The sequence below is a fragment of the Tympanuchus pallidicinctus genome, unplaced genomic scaffold (assembly GCF_026119805.1).
Source record: "Tympanuchus pallidicinctus isolate F22 unplaced genomic scaffold, pur_lepc_1.0 scaffold2, whole genome shotgun sequence".
Classification (NCBI taxonomy): domain Eukaryota; kingdom Metazoa; phylum Chordata; class Aves; order Galliformes; family Phasianidae; genus Tympanuchus; species Tympanuchus pallidicinctus.
Genome location: NW_026294721.1, coordinates 41,055,277 through 41,071,671, shown reverse-complemented (window position 1 = coordinate 41,071,671; position 16,395 = coordinate 41,055,277). Strand labels below are relative to the sequence as shown.

The 16,395-nt window shown below is 40.2% G+C and overlaps 1 protein-coding gene and 1 long non-coding RNA gene across 4 annotated transcripts in view; one reads left to right on the top strand and one right to left on the bottom strand.

Annotated features, from left to right (window-relative positions):
• LOC128080611 (uncharacterized) overlaps positions 1–6,886 on the top strand; it is a 35,156-nt gene extending 28,270 nt beyond the window's left edge. Inside the window, exons 2-3 of the long non-coding RNA XR_008206805.1 lie at positions 2,905–3,037; positions 6,578–6,886. This is a non-coding gene — a long non-coding RNA (uncharacterized LOC128080611). The remainder of the gene's footprint in view (positions 1–2,904; positions 3,038–6,577) is intronic.
• TECRL (trans-2,3-enoyl-CoA reductase like) overlaps positions 1–10,241 on the bottom strand; it is a 51,820-nt gene extending 41,579 nt beyond the window's left edge. The window contains exon 1 of one of the 3 annotated variants that reach the window (XM_052682987.1): positions 9,921–10,241. In XM_052682987.1, coding sequence (XP_052538947.1) covers positions 9,921–10,151 — 231 coding nt within the window. In that variant the 5' untranslated portion in view covers positions 10,152–10,241. The remainder of the gene's footprint in view (positions 1–9,920) is intronic. The other 2 variants (XM_052682986.1, XM_052682984.1) reach the window with 2 other exon arrangements.
• Positions 10,242–16,395: the final 6,154 nt, after the last annotated feature.

Below are 16,395 nucleotides of genomic sequence, written 5' to 3'. Positions count from 1 at the left end.
TGACTTTCTAAGAAGTTGTCATCGTAATTAAGGTTCAAAATTACTTTTTCTTCACACACACACACAAAAAGTATGAAAATTGCAAATTTTACAGGTATAGATGGCATTCATTACATTTTTTCAGAAAATAATGAGTTAAAAAGCTCAGATCCTGTTTTCCTTATATCTTCATAGCAAAAATATTTCAACGTAGCTGTTCAGGGCAACTTTTAGTTTTTCAGAAATTAAAGAATGAAAGGATCATCTGTTCCATTTCTGTCCTTCATTTATGCAGCACTGCACAAAGCATTACATTTCTTCTAAGATTTAAAATACAGCATTAGTAACTTGGGCTATGACTCAAGGAAAAGCCATGAGTGGAAGATATTATGAGAATTTGAAGCTGTCTTTTGTAAGTGCAGGCTAATCAGATAGTTTTCCATTTTCATACCTCTTTCACAACTGTAAGTCAAAAAAGAACTAATGTTGTTATCTGTATGTAACTGCATCACACAGTCCTTATACCGAGGAATGAATTCAGCTGTTCCAGGTTAGAAGGATGGCTGCAGGAATTTGAATAAGCATAAAAGTGGTCATTCGTTCAACATTTTCCTTTCGCTATTTTTTCCCTCTCTGGCATGTTGGCACTGCTGAGTCACTTCCTTTCCAACGGGCAGTCATTTTCCACGGCTGCAGAAATTCAGGTATTCTGCAGCTGCTTGTTAACTGCGGACAGCCTCATTCTTTATCCAGGTACATTTGTTCAAAAGGGTGACATCAGCTGATTGTAACTGAAGCACTGATCCCAAAACAGAAAATGAGGCCAGTGGAAGAGCCAGGTAATTTTCAAATTCAGCACGCAACAAATACTTCATAATTACTGCTTTGACACCATGTCCTTGCTTGGGGAACATGCTGTATTATTATAAATCAGCAGCAATCCACAGCAAGTGAATCAGAGAAACACCCATTCTGATTGATGTCCGCATTTTGTGAATTTGGCATCTACATCCAATTTCTTTTTCTTATTGTTAATCTTCAAGGACAGCGTTAAGAATGGGTGCCATGAAAACCTCCCTCAGTATGTCCCACAATGGTCTCTTTGTTAGCCTGGTGTGCTAGTCATGCCCAAAGAGATATAAATATCTTCCACATGTAGACAAGTAACTCCATTTAGACAAGTGTTGTCAGCAACTACACAAAGGGTTTATATGAAATGCAGCATTTTACTCAGTAGATCGCAGCACAAACTCTATACTAAAAAAAAGAAGCTCTGGTCTCATGCCAGTCTTTCCAGAAACCAAGGAGATTCAGTACTGTTTTTCTGTCTCAATTACAGCCACATTGCTTAGTCTCCTAGAGGTTATTTATGTGGTCACCTGAACTCTGGCATATGAGATAATCCAACTGACTAAGTATCCCAGTAACGATAGGTCAAAATATCTATGAATGCACAAAATTGCATGCTTACTGGGTGACTGGGTGTGGGCATGTCAATTTAAACTGGCCATGCTTGTCTCTGAAGATGTTACATTGTTTTTGTACTACAAGCTGGATGCTTATAATAAATATTCTCCCTTAACAGAAAAATGCGGGGGGAACCAACCTGAAAAAGAACTGGAAAAGAACTTTCAGACACTGGAAAGAGCTTTTTCTCCCCCTGCTAAAAATGATTGTGGAAGTAAACAGAAAGTGATCTATTAGCTGATAGAAGGCTTGCAGGACATCCCTCAATTTGCAGAGTTCACCATGTCACCAGCACTGGCATCTCTCCATGCCTTCTAACCTTTAGCTGAAGAGAAATGAGTAAGGTTTCTGTGCTCACCTTGAGAGCAGGGAAAGTTCTGTCACATCCCTTTTTTAATAGGAAAATGAAATGGTTCTGGAAAAACTTTGGGTGTATAAATTCATGTTGACTTTGAATTTTAAAAATGAAATAGAAAGAGTTTGTGGTGGTTGTATTTGTTGTTTTGTTTTTGTTTTTTTTTTTAACTTGGTTTCATGAAATGCTGAAAATTCGTTTTGCTGTGTTATTTTCATTTCCTTTATTTCTCATCCTTACAGAACTTTCATTACTTTCACATTATTTTCTGACACATCAATCATGATAGTGTAAAATAATATAACACCCTTTCCAGCAATGAAAAATCACCTGATAGGAAATAACATTCAAATAAATGAATGCACTATTACATTGTAAAACAAATTGCACCTGAAATATTTATTGTGTCATGAGATTGAAATGTTCCAAAATTTATTTGTAATGTTGTCTTTCTCTCCCAAATTTCCATGTCATTGAAAGACCAAGATTCATTTGATTTCACCATAATTTGAAGAGAAAACAACATTTCGGGGAGGAAAAAAAAAAACTAATTTTGTCCAATTCTTCTAAGGAAAAAAAGTGGAGTTTGTATTATTTTATTTTGATTGCCATATTAAATATGTGGCTCTCTAATCTTTTCTACCAAATGGCTGTAGATGTTTGTGCTGCTTTGTTGTTGTTTTTTTTTATTACCTATGCATGTTGCTAATGTTTATAATAATAAAATTTAAAATCAGTACACCCAAGAAACTCAACTGGTATGCATCTGGGGGACTGTATGGAAAAGGAAAAAGAAATAACAACATTAACCAGCTCAAAGGAAAATTCACAGGAAAACATATCAACAAGATAAGTGGTTCTATGTGTAGCAGGGCTAATGAAGCCTTACTTTCTACTAACTGATTATAAAGGACCCTCAAATCTATTCCAATGGCTCTCTGCCCCTTCCTTGTCTCCTATAATGTTGCCAGTAGGCAAGGTGGTTGGTGAGGGTTGGATTCTGCCTGTTCTGCCTGCTCTGAAGCACTAAGCTACTATGCCAGCAGCTTTCATTAGACAAGCAGAAGCTAACTGACCTTTTGAACTCTTTTCTTCTCTTACAGGTGTATTTATGTTTGGCCAATAGGTCCAAAATTATGTTGGTGAGATCAGACAGAAAGATGGAGAGGCAGCCAGCCTCCTGTGGCCCATGAGGTTAAGGATGGAGCTGGAAACAGAAAGGAACGGGAAATGGAGGTGATGTATGAGAGCAATTAGATATCATCTCGGCAATCAGAAATCTAAATGCTTTTCACAATGCCAAGTGCTATGAGGAGATCTTTGCTGTACCTCTGGCACAGATTTTCTGCCACAGCTTGTTCTCCTGTTTCAAAGGAGAGCTTGCATTTTAAGAACTTCTAAAATCCAGAATTGTTTAAACATAGACAGGTATATCATAATTAAAGCAGCAGTATATACAGCTAGGTATTTATAGCTCTGTTGCAGCTTAACCCGGCAGGAGCTAACACCACACAGTTATTTGCTCACTCCTCCTGTAATGATAATTTTATACAGATATATATGTATATAGAAAACAAGTGATACATAACATAATTGCTCACCACCCAACAACTAGCACCAGGCAGTCCCCTCCAGCCAATTCCAATCAGTTTTACAGTTTTTACATGATGTCTTACAGAATATCCCTGTGGCCAGCTTACATCAGTTGTCCTAGTTCTGTCCCCTCCCAGCTCCTGGTGCCCCCCAAATCCTCTAGCTGGCAGGGCAATAGGAGAAGCTAAGAAAGGGAAATGTCCTTGGCTCTGTACAGCACTGCTCAACAACAACGGGAAACATCAGTGTGTTATCAACATTGTTTTTTCTCCTAAAGCCAAAACTTAGCATTGTACCACACACTATGGAGAAAAAATGTCCAAACTGAAACCAGGACAAAGATCCACTGCTACATGGCTCAGGTATTTTGTGAAGAATCACAGGACTAAGATTTCAGAAAGAACCTGAAGCATACCCTAATGGGCCAATAAATCCTGAGCAGGAGTATTTTAATGCTACAATAATGCCTATATGAAATGCCGTTATAACCTAAGTTTCCATCATGGGTTGTGCTGATTAACTATTAGACTAATAAAACACCTACAGCTCCCTATGGTCTTATATTGCTCCAGTACATTTGTAATTTGCAATTATCTGTGAATTACCTTTGATGCAATAAGGCAAATGTGCAGCTGGGGTAAAATGTCATCACTTTGTGGGGAATTAGAACATTTTCACAGCGGTTGAGGATCTGTCTCTACAGATATACTTTTGGCACTATTCACTGCTCTTGTAGCATAGCTGGCCTTTACGACTGGCAGGAATCATAGAATCATAGTATGGGTTGGGTTGGAAGGGACCTTAAAGATCATCAAGCTCCAACCCCTGCTGTGGGCAGGTAAATGAAGACCTGGAGCACCACTGGTGCCTCATGAATTACATCTCTTGTTTTCACTGAGCTTGGAATTAAGCTTTTTTTCTTTTTTCTTTTGTATTTCACTCTGTCTTCCCCCCTGCTGAAGCTTAGACCTTTATAGCTATGATAAGAGCTGCATAAAAAACAGTCATTTAAAGGCATTTTAAGCTTTGAAAATTAGTACCAGCTGAAGCATCAGTCTTTGGTAGTGGCGACTTTCCTTCTCTGAACTATCCCTTTACAAATGCTAAACGCCCTTAAGTTACCAGGTTCTCCCTTCCTCAGTCTCTCTTCTAGATAAACCAAAGCCATTCCTCCAGGTTTTTCATCCAAAAACCTGTACTAAGAACGGTAGCTGCAGAGAGCAGAGATTAATGTCCAGTTGCTTGCTAGCTTTAGCTATACTGACATTAAAATAATGTGAATTTCTAGTACAGCAGGAAGAATTGAATTGAAGTGGATTGCTTCAATAGAATTTGAATATGTTTACCTACTTTGAGAAGTGTAACTAATAACTGAGGAGGAAAATACTTCTGATATCACCTCCAGCACTAGCAGTAGGCATAAGATTCACTTCTTATGGGCAAGAAAATGCATAGACATTATAACAGTTGTAAATGTGATGTATTTTCTTGCAGTGTCTTCCAGCAGGGATCAGCTCCCTGCTGAGCTGCATGTGGGGAAAACATGCAGTAAAAGACAATGACACTGCAAAATCCTCCTTTCAAAAGGAAGTAAAACAGAGAATTTGCACAGCAGTGAGTTCAGCTGGTTCCATCTGTATTGCTAGTCCTTCACCTGTATTGCTGTGGGACTCACTGTCAACAAGTGGTCTTCTCAAGGAAACCTCCTCCTTTGACTAGCTGGTTATTGAGTTCCTTTGGGTATCCTTGGCACCAAAGAGACAGTTGTCCTTAAAGAGAGACTGCTTGAATGAGGAAGATGATGATCTCAAAAATCCTATACATAAAACGAAGCAGCTGTAGACATGCACAGGTTCTGCTCATTCTCCACAGGGAAGAACAGAGTCCTGTGAAGTTAAACATTAAAATGCAAGATTAAGAAAAAAAAAAAAAAAAGACTATACAAGGCAATTAAATATCTCTTTTCAGGAAAATGACTTCAATATTATGCTGACTTGCATACTAAAGAAGCAAGAAAGGAAAACCTGATATAAAAGGCACTGCATGGGGTTTCTTGGCTGAGTCCATTGCCTATTTCAGTAATTGCCTTTGCTCACCTAAAATGAAAGTGGTATTTACAGAATAGCCTCCAAGTTGTGATGTGAGAAGTTATTTTTATTTGCTAGATAAAACCATGGAAAAGAGAGCTGGGGACAACGGCTCTTTTTGGCTGCCCACTTTTTGCGACAGAGCTACAACCCACAGGCAAGAAGAAGATTTATGATACTGCACCTGCATGCATCTGCTTTTGTTGTCATGTCAGTGTAAATCAGAAGCAACTCTGTTTATTGTTAAACCACAGTGCAGATACTCAGGCACTACTCTTTTAGGTGCTTTAGAGAGAAAAATGATTGCAAACTCCTTCAGACACAAACAAGGCTATCCTTCCAAATAAATCAAAAGGAGTCCTATTTTATCTTTGTGTTAAGTGCTCCTACGGTACATACTGTTAACCACAACCATTTAATTACTAGTAAGTTAGCCTTTTAAGTACTCTTTTGTAGGCCTTAAGTTGTTTGTTTTCTTTTTTTTTGAAAGAGGTGCTGCTGTGCAGCAAACAAAACCTGAGTTTGCGCCTCTGCTTACAGCTTAGCTAGCAAAATCATGAAGCACAAAATACTGAGCTTCACAACTTCTGATGGGGAAAAAAGCTTTCTCTGCTGGTTTCCCCAGAGGTGATTTATTCTGTAAAACAACACTGTGCAACACTTTATGCCTTCAAAGCAACTCGTGCAAAATTAATTACATTGCACTACATTTGTAGGAAAATACATTTTACTACAAGTTAATTTGAAGAATAAGATAATATACAGTGAGTGCTGTAACAGAAACAGTTATGAGTTGCCTTAACAGCATTTATAAATCAAATTACTGCATATCGATAACCTTAAAACTAACCTACTTCAGGCTTTTGCAATAATGTAGAAGTAAAGCAGTTTTTGATTTTTTAAGCTGTGGCTAGAGATGGAAAACGTAGATTATTTATTTAAAATATTTTCTTTCATGAATTTTGCACCTTCTGTTGTTTTTTTGGAAGTAAACAGACGAGCCAAAATCCTTACACATTTGAGACTGTTTTTCAAAGAAAATATTTAAAACAAAAATCTTAATCAGTGCTAATTACATGCCCTCTGTTCTTTACAGGCAGTTGGGAGTTCCAGCAATAGAAAGCCTCCAGCCGAGCAGCAGGAAGGAAAGGAAGAGCTGGGGCTCAGTCACTCAGACCCACGTGCCGAGGTTGTTTCTCTCAAAACCTCACTGCCTGTTATGCCACTGCTGAGATCATGTAAGTCCACGTACCTTTGCCCACCTCAGAATTCATTTTTCTACCAAGAGCAAACCTCGGGAAAAATATCTTGCGTTGTTTTTGTTGATCTTTTAAATCATTTAGTTGCCAGAAAAGCTCACCTGCACCAAACTAATTGCATAATATCACATCCATAGCAGAGAAAGTCCCCACAGCAGGTTGACATCATTAAAGTAATGATACTTTCATAACAAGTACACATGTGCAGAAAGAACTGTCAGTGCTGCTGACTTGGGAATTTACTTCAAGTCTGGCAAAGTGAAGTCTTGTTCTTAAAGCCCCAGCTCCTAGATGGCATCACTGTGATCCAACACCTGAGGTTTTCCTTTTCTGCTGCTTTCTTTCAGTATTTTTTCTGGCTTTCCTGACTCTGGAAAAGCCTGCAGTATGAAGTGAATGTATCTTGCAGACTTAAACACCAGGCAAATATGTATTTATTCTGTGCCTTTAAGCCTATCTTACAGACGATCAAGACCTTAGACTAACCACTCAGCTCACTAATATTGAGTGACTGATCCTCCCCCAAAGTGTAAGATGGGTAAGAAAGCCAAGAGAGTGTTATTTTTAATTTTACAGCTAGAGAATTAGTTCAGTTACTTATGCCTGCTCCAGAGCCTACCAATGTCAGCTGATTGCTTGAGGTCACAGAGCTAAGCACACCTTTTCTAAATCCCTGATGCTGCTTTGAGCACAAGACATCTTTTCTTACTAAATACCAAAACTATGTAGATATCACTATGCAGAATTTACAGAATTTCTACTAATCTGAACAGGACTCACATACATATGCAAGCGTGTCATAGAAGCTAACTCTGTAGAAGCATTGCCTGGTATTTAACCAGTTCTTTAATCATCTAATCTCTCTGCAGGAGTTTTATTAGGTGGAGAAAGAAAGGGGTTTTCTCTCTGCTGTTATAAGTGGTTCCCTTCAGATTTATTGAATCATTAATGTTGGGAAAGTCTTCTAAGATCATTCAGTCCAACCCCTAACTCATCCCTCTCATGCCCACTAACCATATCCCTCCGTCACACCTCCACAGTTCTTGAACATCTCCAGGGACAGTGACACCACCACCTCCCTGGGCAGCCTGTTCCAAAGCACTGCTACTCTTTCTGAGAGGAAATGTTTCCTAGTATCCAACCTGAATCTCCCCTGGTGCAACTTAAAGCCATTAAGACACAGAAGCATCATGAATCTGAGCATACTACAAATATACTTGCTAAATCATAATACTTGAAACTACTAAGAAAATGCAGTAAGAATGTAAATACATACATTTCTAAAAATATGGTTCCTGTTCTTTCATATTATAAATCCTGAGAATAATTAATTACATGCAACCTCAAGACATGAAGCTAATAATTATCTTACAAACAGAATCTAGGTGTAAGCATCATGTTAAGTCTGTATCAATGTTATATTTAATTAAGCAGATTATGCATCATACAGTATAATGGTCTCTTGATTGCTCTGATAACCAGCTGAAATGAGATTCACCAATACTAACAAGTATTCACTGAAATAAGGAACTCAACTTCTGTGCTTTCAAGGTTGCCTCAGGAAGGATTTATTATAGTGAATTAAGGGACTTAGACACACAGGTGAATCAGTGTTTGAAATGCAAATTCTTTAGGCAGTCTTGGAAATCTCTGCCTTGCAGTGTATTTGTACCAACTCCCTGGTGCTGTGCCTAAGTAAATACATAAGGTCCATGCCCAGAAGAATGGCCACAGCCATGTAAATTGAACGTAACTTTCTGAGCATATGCTTTCAGCTAATGGTTGCTGTTGCTCTTCAGCAAGCATTTTACCTCTACAAAGAGAGCAATTCACAATCACCACTCTTAACTCTTTTGCCACTGCTATAGAAACTAAGTCTGTGATCTGAAGAAATTCCAAATAAAAATTAAAAAATAAGTCTGTGTATTGTCCCAGAAGACTGCAGTTCTTCTGTGCATCATGGAAGGATTCCAGAAATGTCACTCTTGTTTCTGTTAATATATTTCTTTTAATAAGCCTGTAGGAAAGCTTAAGATAAGACATATGCTCAGTCTTTTGTTGGATTGAAGCCTTATTCAGTACAGTGTGCAGATAGCTCTTTTTAATAACTGCTTAATATTGCTCAGTAAATTAAATAATACAAACCTACCACTAGAAATTCTATCAATAGTCATCACATCTGTATGATCATTTTGTACATGTTTCCCCTTTGGCAAGATTCAGAAAGTCTCAAAGAACACTTGGCCTTTTAAGAATGAGCAAAGAAGAGATTTAAGGAGGCACACATTGCAAAAACACCCCTTAAATGATCAGGAACACTAGAAATGTGGTAGTATTCCAGCCTGCATGTTTCAAAGCCCTTCAATTGAACATTAGAAGCAAACTTATCCACCAGTTCCAGCTGTTGCCAGTGAGGATATGGGATTTATTTTTTTCTTTTAGCAAAACAGAGAGTCTCAAAACTCTACTGTATTACTGAGGTTCCTACAATCTGAATAGCTTAGAATTCCCAATTTCACAGCACGAGAGGCCAGCTCATATGTTAAGCACAATGAATCATGAAAACTGTGGTGTAAATATGAGATGTTCTCAGTCGCTGCTTACTGCAATGTAAGGTTACTTCCAACCCAGTTCTCTCATTCTACTTACACAACGTGACTGTTTATATCTTTTGACTCACATCATTAATAAAACACATCTCTGCCTCTCTTAGATAAGTACTTTTGTTTGCAAACAAAAAAATTGAAAAACGCCAGGCTCCTGTCCAGTTCACTGTATAGGGTACAGCTGAGTATGTTTAGATACCAACAAGAATCCAGGGCACTGCAGAGATGCTTAGCTTTGAAAATGTATTAAAGCTGAATATCTATTCTGAAGCAGAGGTATCATGCTCTGAAATCATCACCGTAACCTAAATATCTAAAGACAAGAAAAGGACCTATTTTGAGTCCAAAGTGCAGTCAGGAGGTCTAAAAGAAATCTGTGTTGGTTCATTTGTAAAGATCTTGGAATAAAGCAGATGAGGATTGTGAATGAGCAGAAGCTGTGAGTATCTCTCCGAGAGACGAATGAAAGTTATTGTATTACAGAAGATCACAGCAGAGTCTAAACAGAAACCTGGCAGTGCCACCATGTGTACTACGCAGATCCCTGGAAGATTACTGGAAATAATACACTCACCTTGTCCACAATGCAGATCTGCTTCTTGCTTTGCACATCAAGGATCTCCACTTCAAAGTAAGTGATTTTTGAGTGTTTGAGCACTGGTGGTGGTTTGAGGTGGCCAGCAGAAAGCACCAGCTGAGAGAAGGTGAAAAAAGAGCGCGTGTTTTGTGACATGGACAGAGCTCCTCCATGAGCTGAAAGATCCTTCTTGGGTTCCGAGGCACTAGTCTTCCTTCTCCTGAGCATTGTATGACCCAGCAACAGCTACCGTCATGTCAATGGGAGACAGTTCCAGGGGGAAACCTTCCTTCCCTGCATCAGTTAAATACAATCACGGACTGATGAGACATGAAAGGTCAAGTGGTGTTCCATTTTAAGAGTACTGTCATATTTAGCAGGAGTGAAAACAATGGCTCCATAATCCGAGTCTATATTTAACCAGCTATTGTGATGTGCCGTATGTCTGGCTTTTTTTCTCCCTTTTAATTTAAACCAGCGTTGGAAACAACACACTGTACTTTTTCCCTAACACGTTAAGTCAGATCCCAAAATTCCAAAGCCCCGGAGAAATCAGAAATGAATGCACTGAATTCCATTGTTATCTACTGAGACAAATGTTTTAAAGTGCCTACAGATGTGCATATGTATAGATACGTGCATGTCTGTGCATATATAGTGTTTGTGTGCATGTGCCCTTAACATTTAGCTGTAAAATGATATCAGAAATCATTTATTCTAAAAATATTGACTGTTGCTCTTGGAGGCCTGAAGCACTTGAAATAACAAAACACTAGGAGTTAATCAGCAAAATGTAGGGGTTGCCTGCAAATGCCAAGGATTACAGTGTTAGAAGGGCACCACAGATTTCTGCAGACAGACGTAGAGTAAGTTCTGAGTATATTTGTACATGGCAAAACCTCAGGGAAATTACAATCGCTGTTATAAAAATCATGACATTCAGGAATTTTAATTAAGTAAAAAACCCCTTCAATAAGATAAAAGGGACAACACAGCTGTACCCACCCCCCCGCCCACCCCAGGAGGTGACAGTGGAGACAGAACAGGTCTCTTATCTTTGATTCCGCTGTTGCAGAAAATTTAGTGCTTGCCACATCTAGCTCCTCATGTCAAGGAGCTCTGTGAAACAACTGAAAAACTAATTGGTAAGTTTTTGCAGGAATTAAAAATGAGAATGACAGGATCCTCCCCAGGGAAGGCCATCTTCAAACTGAGTCTCCTCTCCTGGCAATATTGTCACATATGCTCATTTTCTCACATACGAGTGTAGGTGTTACTGGTGCAATAATCGAATTGTAAGTGTGCTTAAGTTCTGGAGGATCACGACCGCATACGTGAAATTTCTGTGCTTCTTATAGACAAACAGAAAGGAAATATGAAGATGAAACAGCGAATTAGTGAGGACTGAACTCTTGAGCAGGTTTGAGTGTAATGATAACAAGGACTGGGCATTTGCAGTAACAAAATACTTGTAACAGGAAACAGCAGTCTAATTTATTTCATAAACCAGGCATATGGGCTGCACAGATACCAAATGATGGTGGTGAAGCCATGATGTATATTATGCGAACATACTGGTCCATATCTCCTTTAATAAGGGGATCTTGCTGCTTGTTTCTGACACAGTTGAGTGCTTGTTCACAGGAACTCCTTCCCCAGCAAAATGAATGGCAAAATCTCCAGAATAAGGAGCTGAATAGAGTATGCATGACATTAGGAATACACTTTGCTTTAGGACATATGCACCTATAGAGTCACAGAATGGCTTGAGTTGGAAGGAACCTTTAAAGCCCACCCACTTCAAACCCATGCTGTGGGCTGGCTGCCAGCCACTCACTAGCTCAGGCTGCCCAGGGCACCATCCAACCTGGTCTTGGGCACCTCCAGGGATGGGGCACCCACAGCCTCTCTGGGACACCAAAAGAAAAAAATCATTAGACTTAAATCATATTACATCGTGATCAAAGAAGTACACTTGTAGCTGAGTCTAAATGAAAGGTCTGAAAGGAACCACCACCTTGGTGGAGACAATATAGAATGCAGTACAAATTTGAAGAAACTGTGATACAAAATAATCAGAAGAGGGAGAGTGACAAATCATAGGCCTTAATTTTATTAAGGGCCTTAATAAAAACAGACGGGTAAAGGCCATGCCACACATAGGTCCTCAGTACCAAGCATACGATACACTCATTTGGACAAATGACTGTAAGGAAACTGTATAAATTGCTAAAACGAGTGATTAGACAAACTGATTAATACCTCCTCTTAACCTTAAAATCTATGAATCAGCAGTAAGAGTACACATTAGTATATTTCTTAATTTATTTCAACTCAAAAGCAATGGAGGAATTCAGTGCCATCCTTTGCTCCACACACATTTCTTTGTCAGATGCCATTCTGTCAGACTGCCCCTCTGCTGCCATCTGTCACACAGCAACAGCATGCAATGGAATATTAGTGGGAAGGTTCGACCTCTGCTGCTGTACCTCCAGCATCCACCTCTGACATTGTGAGCCAACATTATAAAATAGGAGGCATTGCTTTCAGAGCACCCCTCCTGTTTCTTTTAATTATTATTATTATTTACCAAAGCTAATGATACACAATTTTAATATTTTGATAAAAATAATCTTTACAGAGCCAGTAGCTGATAATAACTACGATGCAGTAGGGTTTCCCTGAAGCTGACGGGCTCCTTCCTCCCAGTACTAAATGATGGGTCTAAGATTAGACTGTAGCACCATTTCTCTACACAGTGAGTGGGGATAGACTGAAGATAAATGTAACACTTGCATATAAAGAGAGTGAAAGCTACTCTACCGAAAATAAGCAGGGACAGAGTTATCACTGATAACTTTAGCTCTAAATGAGAGGTGCATAAAAGCAGTGGAGATTTTGCCATTAATGTGCCAACTGCTGCAGCAGATGTTATTAATGGGTTTGGTTCTCCTGGATCACTGTAAGGTAATTCAGCCTCTTCTATGTAAAACTGCACAAAAACAAAACAAAACAAAGCAAAAAACACTGATTACTGGACAAAAGACATACTTTCAGTGTAGTATATGTTTCAGTCCCCTTGTTTCAGTCCCCACTGTAGGAGATGGGGAGCCCCGGTGCACAGGTGCCAACCCTATGGTGAGATTTATTGACCTGCTTTACAGGGGTATGAGCTGTTGGCGCAGCAGCTTCTGAGAGCTGTGGCAAGGCAAGTAGCCAACAGTCCCTGACCTCAGCTTCACTCTGAGAGGAATCAAAGAGCACTCAGCAAGAATTAAATAATCTCTGACAGCTTCAACTTGCACACAGTTTCCTGCCATATAAGGGGCCGACATTTTCGAGGGGCCATGTAGATGGACACAACTCTTAAACCGTGGCTCTACCTTCTCTCCTCACTTGGCACTTGCCTGACATGAGCTGGTTTGCAGATAGGCATGCACTTTGTTAAGCCATCCTTTTGAAAGGCTTTTTTTTTTCCCCAGATGCCACACAGCCATCATTTCTGGTTTACTGAACTGCTGGCATTTTTGCAACAAAAGCAACAGCTGTTGTTGACTTTTTTTGCAGTACTTTGAACGCAAGACTTTAAAGTATCAAATTGTGCAGGCCATGATAAAATAGGTGACAAAGTATTGGACAGGGACTATTACTTGGTATTAAGTTCATGGTTAAGACACTAATTTACTGAGTGGTGTTAGAAATTGCTTTTTATCCTGCTTTTCCCTTCCCATTCCACATTCCTTCTCTGTGTGATTGCTGACCTCCTAGCACAAAAATTTTATGAGATCACAACTGGATCCCAAAGGAGCTTCTGAAATACCTTTTCACCTTTGGTTATTTTGTACTCCTCCTTTCTCAGAGAACTGGTCACCTCCTTTCAGTCTGCCAAATGTCACCCATTAAATCAGCAGCACACGGTAATCTCTGTCACCCCTGGTACTTGTCAGCAGCCCCTCACACAATGCTTTTTTATCACATACAGACTAGGCAGTTGGTGGAAGCAGGATATCCCTTCCCACTGGCTTCATGTTGCCAGAGAACTGAGCAATGCTCCCAAGAGAGAGACCTCAAAACCTCAAGTACTTGGTACAACAGAAGGAAGGGATGCTATTCAGAGGGACCTGGACAGACTTGAAAAGTGAGTCCATGAGAACCCAATGAGGTTCAAAAAAGGCAGGTGAGACATGTTGCACTCGCTGTGTATACAGACTGGGAAAAGAAAGCAGCACTGGGTGGCAGCATGGTGAGGGAGGTGATTGTCTCCCTTTACTTTGTCTTTGTGACACCTCATCTGGAAGACTACATCCAGGCCTGCTGCCCCAGTACAGGAGGGATGTGGAGCTGTTGGAGCAAGTCCAGAGAATGTCCATGAGGAAAGGTTGAGGGAGCTGAGCTTGTTCAACCTAGAGAAGACTCTGGGGAGACCTCAATGCAGCCTAACAGACCTTAAAGGGAACTCATAAACAGAAGGGAAAGCAACTTTTTACACAGTCTGATAGTGACAGTACAAGGAGGGGGGGGGGGGGGGGTGGCAGCTTTAAAGCAGAAGGAGAGATTTAGGTTAGATGTTAGGAAGAAATTCTTTACTCAGAGGGTAGTGAGGCAATGGCATAGGCTGCCCAGTGAGGCTGTGGATGCCCTGTCCATGCAGGTGCTCAAGACCAGGTTGGATGGGGCCTTGGGCAGCCTGATCTGATGGGGGGCAACCAGCCCACAGCAGGGAGTGGAAACTGGGTGGGCTTTAATCCAACCCAAGCCATTCTGTGACTCTATAGGTGCATGTGTCCTAAAACAAAGTGTATTCCTAAGGTGGAATACTCTGTGCATACTCTATTCAGCTCCTTATTCTGGAGATTTTGCCATTCATTTTGCTGGGGGAGGAGTTCCTGTGAACAAGCACTCAACCGTGTCAGAAAAAAGCAGCAAGATCCCCTTGTTAAAGGAGATATGGACCAGTATGTTCGCATAATATGCATCATGGCTTCACCACCGTCATTTGGTATCTGTGCAGCTCATATGCCTGGTACTGTGCTTGATACAATTAGCACTTCTTTACATCTCCCCATTTCCATCTTGAATTTCACGTGTTCAGAGCCAGGTATGAGTGTAGCTGTGCATTCAGTCTGTTTTTACTGTAATGTCCAATGAGAGGTTTAAGAGCCTGCTATCGTGCACTCATTTGCAAAAATAGTAACAATAATTTGTTTGACAGGTTGCTGGTTTCATCTGGATGAGAGTTTAGGAATAGCTTTACTGGATTATTTGGGGGGCTGTTACTTTTGAACGCTGTTTTAATTCTGTTATCCATATTGCATTAATAACAACCAGAATGAACACATTGGGAATTTACACATTGAAGCCTGGCTGTCAGGAATAAAGAATACACCCATATTCCTCCCCTTTTACTGGCAGGGAAGCAGCAGATGCCAATCTTTTTGGCCCTGTGAGCTACACGACATAAACATCACCCAACCAAAAGCCACACAGCTCACAGCACGTCCTTCAGCAGCTGTAAGAGCAGAGAGCCGAGGAAGCAGCCTGCCAGCAGGGCTGGGGATCTCTGGTGCTGCCCACCTTGTCCTTGCAGCAGGAGGTTTCACCACTGACTGTGGAGCTTTGCCAGCTGTTTAACATCTCACTCTAGGGGCTTGGCTTTACTTTTCTGGCTTTGCAAACCAACTGTAACCTTTGCCATGGGTAGCGTAAATGGCAAGTAAATTCACAGTACAAATCAAATCCAAACCCAGCCCTCTTTCCATCCCACACAGGCATCCACGAGAGAAACAAGCAAAGCCAGCAGATGGGTACAGCCATTCTATCTGCAAGATGTAGGAAGTGCAACCTCCACCCCCCACCCACCTCACGCAAACACACACCTACATCACTACCAAAGTATCTAAGCATGATAGATAGCTCACATCTGATGACAGGCATGATGTAGTGTGAAAGGCAGCTGTTGGGCTGCAGCAACGAAGAAGCCTGAGGAGATGCTCCTGGTGATGAAGAGCCCCAAAGGAATCCTAGCAGATGACCTGCTGGATCAATCTCAGTGTAACTGACAACAAATAATGTATCTGCAGCTGTGCAGTTGAAAATTGTCAGTTCTTATTTAAGTGTATCAGTGCAAATTGTGCTATTCCTGATGTTACAAACTCATTATTTGAAATGACATAGAATTTTCTTTTTCCCCAAATGCTCAGTGTTTGGAAGTATAGGACTACGTGAAATAGTCTTTTAGTTGTCTTTAGTTGTCTTTTTTTTTATTTTTAGCTGGAACATTTTGTTATTCTTTTCCCCTTAGGTCAGCATGTAGCCTTAGAAACAAAGAAGAATGTTTTGAAAACTTGACCTCTAATGTTCTAAAAACAAAGATGGTCTTTAAAACAAGATATGATTTTTAAGCTGGTCTTGGCATTTAGCAGACAGAGACAGGGATCAGCACTGTTCACGTTTCAGTGTTGAGCTGACAATA